This window comes from Tiliqua scincoides, chromosome 1 (genome assembly GCF_035046505.1).
Source record: "Tiliqua scincoides isolate rTilSci1 chromosome 1, rTilSci1.hap2, whole genome shotgun sequence".
Lineage (NCBI taxonomy): Eukaryota > Metazoa > Chordata > Lepidosauria > Squamata > Scincidae > Tiliqua > Tiliqua scincoides.
In genome coordinates, this window is record NC_089821.1 from 280,873,330 (window position 1) to 280,885,051 (window position 11,722).

The 11,722-nt window shown below is 49.5% G+C and overlaps 1 protein-coding gene across 1 annotated transcript in view; it reads right to left on the reverse strand.

Moving 5' to 3' along the window:
• KCNK3 (potassium two pore domain channel subfamily K member 3) overlaps nt 1-11,151 on the reverse strand; it is an 87,828-nt gene extending 76,677 nt beyond the window's left edge. The window contains exon 1 of the mRNA XM_066611995.1: nt 10,869-11,151. Within this exon, the coding sequence (XP_066468092.1) occupies nt 10,869-11,151 (283 nt within the window). The remainder of the gene's footprint in view (nt 1-10,868) is intronic.
• Between the last annotated feature and the right edge of the window lie 571 nt (nt 11,152-11,722).

Genomic DNA, 11,722 nt, shown 5'->3' on the forward strand with positions numbered 1-11,722 from the left:
AGACTTTGATAAAAGTTCAGTGACCGCTGCAGTATTAGATCAGGAAATGGTGAGAGAGAAAAGAATTACCCCATGAGCAAAGACCAAGTTAAGTTCAAGGAGGCACTGGAGAGCAGCTGTGCCATCAAGGCTAAGGGAAGATTCCAGATATAACATGCATTCTGTGCAGCAGGAGGAGGGGCTGTTCTATGGGTGACACTGCCCATTCTTATTCTGCCACTGTGTCACTCCTCAGAGCTGATATGTGCCACTGCCTTGTTACCCCTTAGAATAAGACACAGAGTGACCCTGGGCAGATGTGATTTTTTTTTTTTTATAAGGTATTTATATACCGCCTTTCTGATCATCAGATTATTCCTCTGACTTTATTCAAGGTGGTTTACATAGGCAGGCTTTTCTAAATCCCTCAAGGGGATTTTTACAATCATAGAGGTTCTCTCTTTCAAGAACCAACAACACTTCAGAATGGATCTTCCTGGTTTGGTCTCACTTCTGGCCTCCAGTTCTCCCACGCAGGCTGACAAGCAGCTCCATCTCTCACATGGAGGGCAGCCAAGACGCTTCTTGCTCACACCAAGAGCAGGTGGAATCACTCAGCTCAGTTTGTCAGCTGCTTCAAGGTCTCGCCATTCTCAGCTGTTCAGGGAACTGCCAGTGTCCTCAAACTGGCAACCTTCTGATGTTATCTTCGGGCTAACGGAGGCTCTACCCTCTATATCAGACCAGATATTTTCCCTGGTTCTGCAAGAGGTCTGCTGGTGTTTCTCCTAAACATACCAAGTAACTATAAAAGGTATATTACAGGTCTATCCTCTGCATGTTGTCTAAGAAGAAAATTCCACTGTGGTCAATAAGGCTTAGTCACAGGTAACTAACTGCATAGGACTGTAACCTATGCAATGTAATAGGATTAGACAAATTCATGGAAATGGAGAGGTCTGTTACTGGCCAGACCTCAGACTGGCCTGTTACTGGCCAGATGCTCATCTGGAGCCTCAATATCCAAGGACAGACTACTTCTGAGAAACATTTGCTGGAAAGAAATGGCAGGAGGGTCCTATTTGCCTTCATCTCCCACTTGTTGGCTTTCTAGAAGCATCTGGCTGGTCACAGTGGGAAGGATGAGTCTTGATTAGATGGACACACAGTCTGATCCAGGAGGGCTCTTCTTATTCATTTAACTGGACATGCTGAGCTTAAATCTGGAACCTTCTGCATATAGTTCATATACTGTACCTCTGGGCTACTGCCCCACCCCTGTAATAGCCTTTGCAAGGGCACTGAGGGAGCTGGGGGACAACACACCCTTTCTGTTTGACAGCAGGGGAGGGGAGAAATATTGTGGTCTTTCTGTCTGTTGCTGCACTTAAATTAGGAGGTCCCAACCCCAAAGGACTTGCATTCATTGTGAAGAAGACAGGGTAAAACAGGCTGGAGTTCCACTAGTCTCCAGCCTAGTGGAAATGGAGGAGCACAGATGACTGTTGGAACCACCTTGGCCCTATGTCACTTATCACCCTTCTCCTCCACTTTTGCCACTTGACCAGTCTTATTTTCAATGCCAGGACAACCCTAGAACCTGTAAATCCACAATGAGAAGATATGATCTTAAACATGTGCAAAGTGTCTTTTCCTGATTGGTTTATGTAAGTATTTGCTTACAAGATGCCTGCAACATCAAGTACCTCTTGTATGTGTGAATGAACTATCACTGACTATAGCACCACAGGCAGGAGCTGAGCTGTTCAGCATCAACTCCCATGCAATCCTCACTGTCAGTAGAGTCCGTTGGCACATTCAGCTGCCATTCAAAGACATCAAGCGAAAAGGAATCAAGCACAGAGGGTTATGGGATGTACACACGGAAGACCTACTGAGAGCCAAGTCATATTATGTGCTTTAGACAGGGGAATTAATAATGGCACCCAAGCTAAAATGGCAAAACACACTTGTAATTGAATGGCAGGTGTACATTTAAATGATGGATTTTCCTCACAGTAAACATGGAAAGGGATCCTGATCCTTTTCTATTTGCTACTTCCGCATGCACCATTCACAACTGATTGTGACATGTGCATGTTTTTCTCTTTTAACTCACTTTTGTCCCTGGAGGACACGGCCTTTGAGCAGGCTTGAGAGCCAGGTTTAGAAATCAAACTCTGAACTGGACTCCCCCAGAACTCTATCCCTGCTATTTGTTTGCCAGTCCTTGACCTCTTCCATCACTTTTCCACCCCCTCAATAATTCTACCTAATCTCTGCACATTTTGTTTCCAATCCAGCCTCTCTCAGCTTTCCCGGATTAACTGACTTGACCAATTTACATGTGAGGATTTTGAAGCATCAGTGATGGGGCTTGAACCAGCAATCTCTGCAAGTGAGAGATACGGAGGAGGGAAGGACTGGTGAGGCCAAAATCTGATCCAGCTGCACGCAGTGCTAGGCTTTGGATGAAGGGTTTGGCTAAATGGAATGGAAGGACCTCTTTAGCTTCCAGCCTGGTCTCAGCACAGCTGCTATTCATTGCAGGCTTCTATAGCAAAAAAACAAAAAGACTTCATTGCTTTAAGCAGGAGTGGGCTTTTAGGACAGACTTTGCTTTTCATTAGAAGTAACTAACCAGGTCCAGGTGCAAAATAACTGCTCAGGGGCAAAAACCAATGAACTCCTCCATGCTGTGAGCCAGGCAAAATCTGGGATGGAATATTCCCTTTTACAGGTAAGGAGCATTGAAGCCAAGAGATAAGTGATTAGCTGAAGGCCAGCCATGACTAAGACTTTTTTAACTTGCTGTTTTACTGGCTACTGTTCGGCTATTGAGACTCAGAACCCCTTGCCAAAATCCAGCAAGCCACTGAGAGATCTACCAGTATACCCCGGTCTGTGTTCTGCTTGCCCTCCCATTACAGAGAAAGAACAAGATGACAGATCCCTGTCCCAAAGACCTTACAATCTAGAATTTGACATAGGGCAGACAACAGAAGGAGGGGAAGAAGGATGAGGAGAAAGTAAATAAGGCAAGGAGCTACACTCAGCTCTGTTACATGCGCTTAGGTTTCATTCCTTAACCTAAGGGTTAAGTCAAAGGCAGGATCTGGGGATGGTTTGTGTCCAATGGGCCTGATGTTTGTCTTCTATTCTGCCACCTCAAAAGGTGCCCAGATCCTGCTGCCTCTCCTTGCCTCCCCCCCTTTGCTCTAGCTAGCCCATTCAAGGGCCATTTATTTATAGGCCACTTTTCACCCAACCCCAACCCCCCCATCTAATTTTCAATAAAACAAATGAAACATTTTAAACCATGTACAGTTTTGCTCTCCCTCTCACTTCCACCTGGAACCTTGTAGATGTGCTGGATGTTGCAGCGCCTGGCAGCTGTCGAGATGTGGGCTAATAAACTGAAACTTAATCTAGGCAGGACAGAGTGCTGTTTGTCGGTAGGAAACTAATTGTGGAATGGGTTTATGACCTATTCTGAATGGGGTTGCACTCCCCTTGAAGGATCACAGTCTGAGGGTGCTTCCAGAAAAACAGGTGGTGGCTGTGACCAGAAGCGCTTTTGCCAGGGTCAGCTGGTGAGCCAGCTGTGGCCCTTCCTGGAGAAAGCAGATCTGGTTACAGTGATCTACCCCTTAGTCATATCTCACTTAAACTACTGCAGTGCACTCTGCTTGGAGTCACCCTTGAAGACTGTTTAGAAGCTTCAACTGGTGCAGAATGTGGTAGCCAGGATGATTCTGGGCACCAGTCGGTCAGAGCATATTACACCTGTGCAGCACAAAGCTAACCTCGCATCACAACAGCAGGAACATCAGAACTGCAGGGGGCAATAATCAAGGCAACCAGGAGGCGTCCCTGAAAAAGACAGTTTGTTCCTAATTTCTGACATTTCAAAGCAGGGCAAGAATTCTGAGGGGGGGGGGGTTTCAAAGTCTGGGCACCACCACAGAGAAGATCCTGCCCTGTTTGCCCACTGACCAACCAATCCTGTTTCAGACGGAGGAAGGGCATGGAGCAGGGCAGGCCTTCACAGCTGGAGGGATCATTGTGCTTTCATGCAGCCCCTGCTCATTTTCATGGGACTCAGAGGGGCAGCATTTGCTGTGGACTGTGGCTCTCCTTGGCTACACTTGTTCCTCTCCAGCTAAGCCAGCAGCTCGCAGGCCCTAACTGCATTTGCCTTCCCTTTTTTGCAGAGTGCCCTGTACAAGTCAAGGTGCCACACTGAAAAACACCAACTGCTCCTCCCTTCGACACCCCAAATTCAGAGCTAAAACTGCCACAGGCAAAGCAGTGCTGGTGGCACAGAGATGACGAGACTGGGACCCTCACAGGAACAGTGCTGACAGCCTTCCCTCCCTCTCAGCCTCAAGGTGAGTTGCAGAGAAGAAAATTTCTCTCCTAAAAAATCACAACACAGGTTGCAAAATGTTTTGGGAGTTAAATGTACTCTGGAAATAATAGTGCAAGTTAAATACAAAAAGGCTGCATTGCATTAGGTGAATTGCCTTATACAGTATTACAAATGAACATCTAGTATTTGCATCAAGAAAATCCTATTCTGTACTTACAACAAACTAATTATTAATTATAAAGCACTTAACATGCAAGTGCTCAACAGTCTTTATGGCATTTGCCCTCCTAGCTCTTTTTTCCATTTTTCAGACAAAGAATTGGGCCTGTGGACTTGGTTTTTATTCAGTAATAGCAACCACAGGACCCCAGCCCAGTTCAGGACCCTGGTGAAAGAGGGAGGCTTTAGCCTTTTGTTCCTGCCAAGGTCATAAGAACTTAAGGGCCAATCTGGACTCCCCATTCCTATGCCAGGGCCATTGGTCTTGACCAGTGGATCCCTCCAAAAAGATGAAGGCCAACAGAGACAAATGTAGAATCCTGCAGGGACAAACAAAAATCAGAGGCACAGGTACAAGGCAAGGTAAACCTGGCTTGGCAGGACCACATGTGAAAAAGTCAACTCATTTCCATAGAGATGCTCAACATTCCCTTGAAAAAGGTTTCTTCAGTCAAGTCCCATTGGAAACATCTAAAGTAAACAAGGAACACCAATCCTATCAGCTGTGTTTTGCTTGCCATCTGTGTTTCTCTACAGCTGTTCCTGATCCTTTACTTTGCCTGATGCCTTACCAAAATTGCTTCAAGGCAAAGGAATGACCCTCATGATGAGATTCAGTGCTGCTCTGTTCCTGGGGTTTCTAGCAAGGATGTAAAACTAGCATCTTCCAGTGGGCCTGTGGCTCCTGAATGGTCATTCTGGCCTTGCCCTCTCTGAGCAGAGGCAATCCCATGGGCCCAGAGGAGGCAACTAGTTCACCTGGGGCAGCCTAATCCAGCCCCTGGCTTACTACAGCTTGCCCTGATCCTGCCTTCAACTAGTACCGGGGCTGTGGCGCAAGGTGAGGGCAGCTCCCCAACAAAGCGGGCACACCTGAGTCCAACTGAGATAAAGTGGGCAAAGGATTTAAACCCCGAACTGGGAAAGGAAAGGAGGGAGAGAGGAAGGAGATGCCTGGAAGTTGGGCATCCTCCCAACACCGGGCAGCCCCTGAGTCAGCTAAGGGATGCTGGTTTCCCAGGGCTGGTGGCATGTGGGAACCGATGCCCCTGTCACAGAAGAAGTTGCTAAAAAGGTCTTCCACAAGAGGGACATCCCACCCCCCCACCCCCCTCCCATGGGATGACCCCAGGCCTGTGGGGGCACAACTTCTGGGTAGAAGAACTTCAGTAACTTCTGCTGTTGATTCTGTTGTATTGGACGATGTTGTTGCTCCTGTTGTTATTGTCCTGTTCTGTCAGAAGACACCTCAAGCTTTGGAGGGGTGGGGGGGTAAACATTTTAGGACAGGCCTCCCATAGAGGAATTGCCTCCCGTACAAGATTATTGTGAGCACAAACAAAATTAAAAACACTGTAGAAAGCTTTACAGTGCTAAAGCCAAAAATGAAAAGTTATGAAAATGAACATGGGTAAAAGTCAATGCTGTATTTTAGGGAGACTCTGTGGAGAAGAGCTTTGAAGAGCCAAAGATCTAAGAAATTCTTTGGAAGCAGCACAAAGAATTTCAAGGCTATCTGGCCTCCAAGAGTCTTTGGCCAGAATTCCAACTCTTGTCCTGTAGCAGCAGCAACAGCATAAATCAGGAATTAATCTGATTGCAAGCAAGAGTTAGGAGCTTAAACTGATCTCTTCTTCTGCGCGTCAAACAGCTCCCAATTGCATGTGTTTGTCCTTAAAACTGCTCTATTTGTATCTAGCTTAATGTGTTGTAAATGGAGATGTGTCAACTTGGGGTTTTGAAAGCATCAAAGAAAAGCTTTTTGTTCCCATTAGGAACACAAAATGTTGGAAGAAAAAAGTAAAACGCTTGTCATGTTTACTCACTATGCAATGATGATTCTATCTATGTTTACACAGAAGTAAATCCCACTGAGTTAGCTTAGATATGCCAAATGTCAATGCAGGCATCCTCCCCCTTACAAGTGGATCCCATATCCACAGATGACTTATCCTTGGTTCTTCCACCCCCCCCCCACACACACACCCATTATTTATCTGTTGAGGGGTACCTATAGTTACTGTGGTGCCAAACACTCATCCTGTTTGCAGCCTATTATAGAACATTAGGGAGGAACGTGAAAAGGAATCAGCCAGAATGCTGGAAGAGGGAGACTAACAGGAAGCAGGAAGTCTTAGTCCCCCTCCTCTAGCATTCTGGATGACTGCTTCTCCTGTTCCTCTCTAGCTTTCTAGAGAGGCTACAGGCTACAAAGGAAGAGGGATGAGTGCTTGGCGCCACAGTAAATACAGGGTTCTTTTTATCCATGGTTTCAATATCCACGGATACTGGATTCATGGGGTGGGGGAACATATCCCCCATGGATACAGGGGGGACAAGTGTGCATATTTTTAGGTTTGAAGATAACACAGTTAATGTTTGACTTTATTATATGGATACAATAACGTCTTGAGAAGCAATTTGGAAATTAACATATTCCTATATTTTTGGAAGAAGCAAGACTGCTACAGAATCATACAGCCTAATCCTACCAAACTTGCAGCAAGATGATGCACAGGTTATGCTGCATCCCGCAGGGCATTTGTGGCTACTGAAGGTCTCCTCAAGATAAGGGGAACCTGCTGCCCTCCCAGACCTGATTCTCCTACTGCCACCCTATCTCCCCCCCCATTCTGCCCTCCCCCACCCCATTCCACTCCTGCACCAGGCTTACCTGCTCCAGCAGACCTCTATTGCTCTGCCAGCACACTCAGGGAGGCTCCAGCCTTCACGCTAGCATGCCAGCTCCCTGTGCTACTGCAAAGTGCTTTATAGCATTTTTGTGGCAGCCACTGGTGGTGGAACATACATTCTGCCCATGCTGCCTTTCAATAGGATTGGGTTGATAAGAGTTGCAGGAGGCCTTGGGAGTCAACTAGTCCAGCGGAATACCTGGAGGGGTCCAGGGGATCAATTGAGTCCTGGCAGCATGTCCGCAGGCCAGTGGCACTCCCTAGCCATGCTGCTCCCCTCCCAGCTCTGCCCACTGCCTCCCTTCAGGAGGCATTTGGAGGACCAGAGAGTCTGTGCATGGCCTCCCCAGCCCTCCAAAGGCCTTGTAAGGCCCTCAGAGAGCTGAAAAACATCACTTCCGGTTTCTCAGGGAAACCAGAAGTTACATTTTTATACCATCAGGAGGCTTTCTAATGGTATAAAAACATCACTTTCTGTTTTCCCAAGAAACCAAAAGTGATGTTTTTCAGCCCTCCAGGGGTCTTTCAAGGCCTTCAGAGGGTCAGGGAAGCCGCACATAGCCTCCACCTAACAGTAGTCTAACCTACATTTCACAATTTTACCCACCAGCATCACAGAAGATTTTGTCAAGTGCTTTGCTGAAATCTAGGTGTCCTATGTCTACATTGTTCCCACAACCTACCAGACTAGTCACCCTATCAAAGAAGATGAGATTCATTGGGACAACTTGCTCTTGACAAACCCATGCTGGCTCCTAGAAATCAACCCATTATTTTCTAAGTTCTCACAGGCATTCTACTTAATAACCTCCTCCACCAGGAGGACTACAGAGAGGTAAGGGGCAAATATTTTTCCTTACCTCTCTCAGGCTTCCTGATTGCCCCCCCCCCACCAGATGCAGCATGCATTCCATTGGTGCTTCTGCATTGTATTCAACAGTGAGGGATAGGATTGGACTGCAAGTGTTCTCTAACCATCTCTTTACTTATCCTGAGTCACGATGCCTTCATTAGTTCAACTTTGTGACCAATTCCCCATCTTCTCCTTGCAGCAGGCCTACCATTTCCTTGACCTTCCTTTTGGACAAGAACAAACCGCCCCTTTTTTGTTGTTTTTGAAGTCCCTCAGCAGCCTCAGCTCATTCTGTGATGAGCCTTCCTGGCATCCTCCTCCTTCCAGTTCTTCTTGCTTCCTAGTGTTTCAGAAAGCTCCTATGGAGCCATACTGGAAACCAGCGTGACATGCCCCAACTTTTCTTCTCATGGGAACTGAGTCACATTTGGTAGAGTTCAATGTTGTCCACGCACATACCTCCAAATCAGATCCCCTGGTACATCGTGGGCCTTTTCAGTAAGATGAGACAACAACAAATAAAGAAATAAAAACTGTGGAACTAGAGTATGGCAGAGTATTAGTTTTGGACCAAAGAGGCCAGGGTATAATTTCTCAGCCCACTGGCTGACACAGGACAAATTGCTATCTTTCTACCTCAGTTCTCCATCTGTAAAATGAGAACAACCTGACATTTTTGTGGTGAACAGAGTTAGAGAAGGCTTGTTGCCTGCCTAGCCTATTAAGCCAATGGTGAGCTAGGAAACTACATACAGAGTGGTCATCTTGGTTTTCCTTGGGCATTTTGAAGATAGTTATGTAGCAAAAGGTGTCTTCTTAAATAGCACAGCAGGGAACCTTCTAAGAGTGTTTCTAACAATCTGAATTAGCTTGCCAAGGGATTTCCCCCCTCCTCCACTTTTGACACGATGCTACCCAGACTCTCAGGCATTGAGAGTCCTACGCATTGCAGGCACAGCGAGGCACTCCTCGCTTGGAAACTAGCAAAATGACAGCTGGCTTCCCCATCAACAACCCCTGGAGTACAGCTTCTCTCCTCCATTTGGGCACGGTGGAGAGCCAGGAGCCCTTGGGTTCTAAAGAAGCAGAAAGGCAACCCCTGGGCACCAGTAGAGAACTGGGAGGGGGGGTGTTCCACCTGACTCCCCCTGCCGACAATCTCAGGGCACATATGCAAAATTGCACTTTTAATGCTGGATTAATACTATTTGCATCAACATGTTAGTTCTCTCCATACAATCACTAACAAGACTGGGAACGTGGTTGCAGTTGGAAAGGGGGGAGCTTTATAGCTCTTTAAACCTCTTGATGGTGTTTGATGGAAAAGGAGTGCCAGAAATATCAATAATTTCTCTTAAATAGGCAACACCTTTTAACGAAGGTTGCAAAGGGAAATGCCCCCCCCACACACACACACCTGGTCTATCCTCCTCGTCTCCTCCCCCACCCCCATTGATTTTCCCACTTGGTCCCACCAGATCTCAAAGGGAGTGATCCAGGATTGTCGACACTCAGATGCGAGCAGCAAACTCCCTTCGTTGGTCTCAGACTGGGGGGGGGGGGAGTGGAAAGAGGGTAGCTCTGCTTTCCACAAGGAAGACCCTTTGTCTCTATTGTTCTTGGTGCTTTAGTATTCATTTCACGCTCTTTCTCTCCCCCCCCCCTTTCACTACCGGCTGGGAACTCAACCACCCCCTCCCCATCACCACCACCACCCTGGGCGTGAAACAGAGATTTCCAGGCTGGAGCTGCTGAGAAACGTGACACGCGTCCCGAAGATTTGCTTTCAAGGGAAAGGCAGAAGCCCGAGCACCGGCAGGAGATGGGGGGGGGGGGAGGAGAGAGCGGGATTGGGTTATTTTGGTCCCTGGGTGATGGGGAGTGAGGGCAAGGCAGAGTTGGGATGGAGATTCCCCCCCCCCCAAAAAAAAAGAAACTCAAGAGGTGCCTCTGCCCAAGTGGCGCAGAGTTCCGAAGGTGAAAGGCGCTGCTTCGGAAGCCCCCCCCCCCCCCCGCAAAACAAGTTGCAGGACTGTCCCTCCCACCCCCAACTGTCCAGACTAGAGGCGATTCTTTCCAAGACTGCGGGGCAAGAGCATAATCCTAAGCGGGTCTACTCAGAAGTAAATCCTATTGTGTTCAATGGGGCTTACAAAGCGGGTAGCCCAAGGCTGCCATCCTATCCAGGCTTACCTGGGAGTAAGCCCCATTGACTATAAGGGAACTTACTTCTAAGTAGATGTGCACAGATTGGGCTCCAAGTCCTGAGTAGGGAGCAACCCCACGGCACCTACAGGTGGACGGGACGCGCGGGGGGGGGGGGGAGGCAGAATGCAGTTCTCCAGAGATTCTGGGGGCAAGGCCAGTGTGCGAGGGCTGGTCCCGGAGGCTGGCAGCCCAATCCTAGGCATGTCTACCCAGAAGTCAGTGTCATGAGAGTCGATGGGGCTTACCCCAGGAAAGTGTGGCTGGGACTGCAGCCTGAGAGCCCAATCCTAGGCATGTCTACCCAGAAGTCAGTCCCATTAGTCAGTGGGGCACTCCCAGGAAAGTGTGAATGGGATTGCAGCCTTGGAGCCCAATCCCTACTCAGAAGTCAGTCCCATTAGAGTCAAGGGGGCTCACCCCCCAGGAAAGTGTGGGTGGGATCGCAGCCTAAGAGCCCAATCCTGCCTACTCAGAAGTCAGTCCCTTTAGAGTCAAGGGGAGTGTGGCCAGGACCGGGCGCAGGGCGCCGCCCCGAGCGGCTTACCTATGGTGGTGATGACGGTGATGGCGAAGTAGAAGGAGCCGGCGAACTTCCACTGGACGCCGGCCTTGTGGGGCTTGAGCTTGAGCACCACCCCCTCCAGCTCCACGTAGTTGGCGTCCGAGAGGTTGTACTTGCTCTTCAGCTCCAGCTGCTTCTGCTCCAGCTTGGTGTGGTCGGCCGTCTCGGCCTCGGACTCCAGCGCGTCGAAGACGGCGGCGCCCACCAGCAGGTAGGTGAAGGTGCAGATGATCAGCGCCAGCGTCCGCACGTTCTGCCGCTTCATGGTCCCGCCGGGCTGGGGGGCTGCTGCTGCTGCGGCTGCGGCTGGGGAGAGCCGGGCGCGCGGGCTGCGACCGGGACCGGGGCGGCTGCTGCTGCTGCTGCTGGAGGAGACGAGGCGGCCGCCTGTTTCATGGCTGCTGCCGCCGCCGAGGCTCCCGCAGCAGCTGTGCTGGGCAAGGCGGGCGGGCGGGAGGCAGGCGCGCTCGGCAGGCTCAGGGTGGGAGGGCCGCGGCGGGACGGGGCGGGCGGCGGGAGGGAGCTGTCCCTTCAGCACCACCTCCAGCACATCCCCGCGCCGGCGCTTGGGCTGCAGGCTGCCGGTCCTCCCTCTTTATCCCCGCGGGTGTGGCGGGGGCGGGCAGCCTCTGCGCTTCTCGCTCCCCTGGCTGGGCGAGCCGCCGGATACGTCCCTTGAGGAGCTCGGGTCCCCCTCCAACCTCTGGCGCCTGGAAGCATCTCCAGGTGCAGCTCCGAGAAGGCCCCTGGAGGATCCTCGGGGCAGGGAGCCACTCTGTTCCAAGCAAACAGAAGGGTTTCAAAGGGACCACAGGCAGCAAATTTTCCCAAGGCTG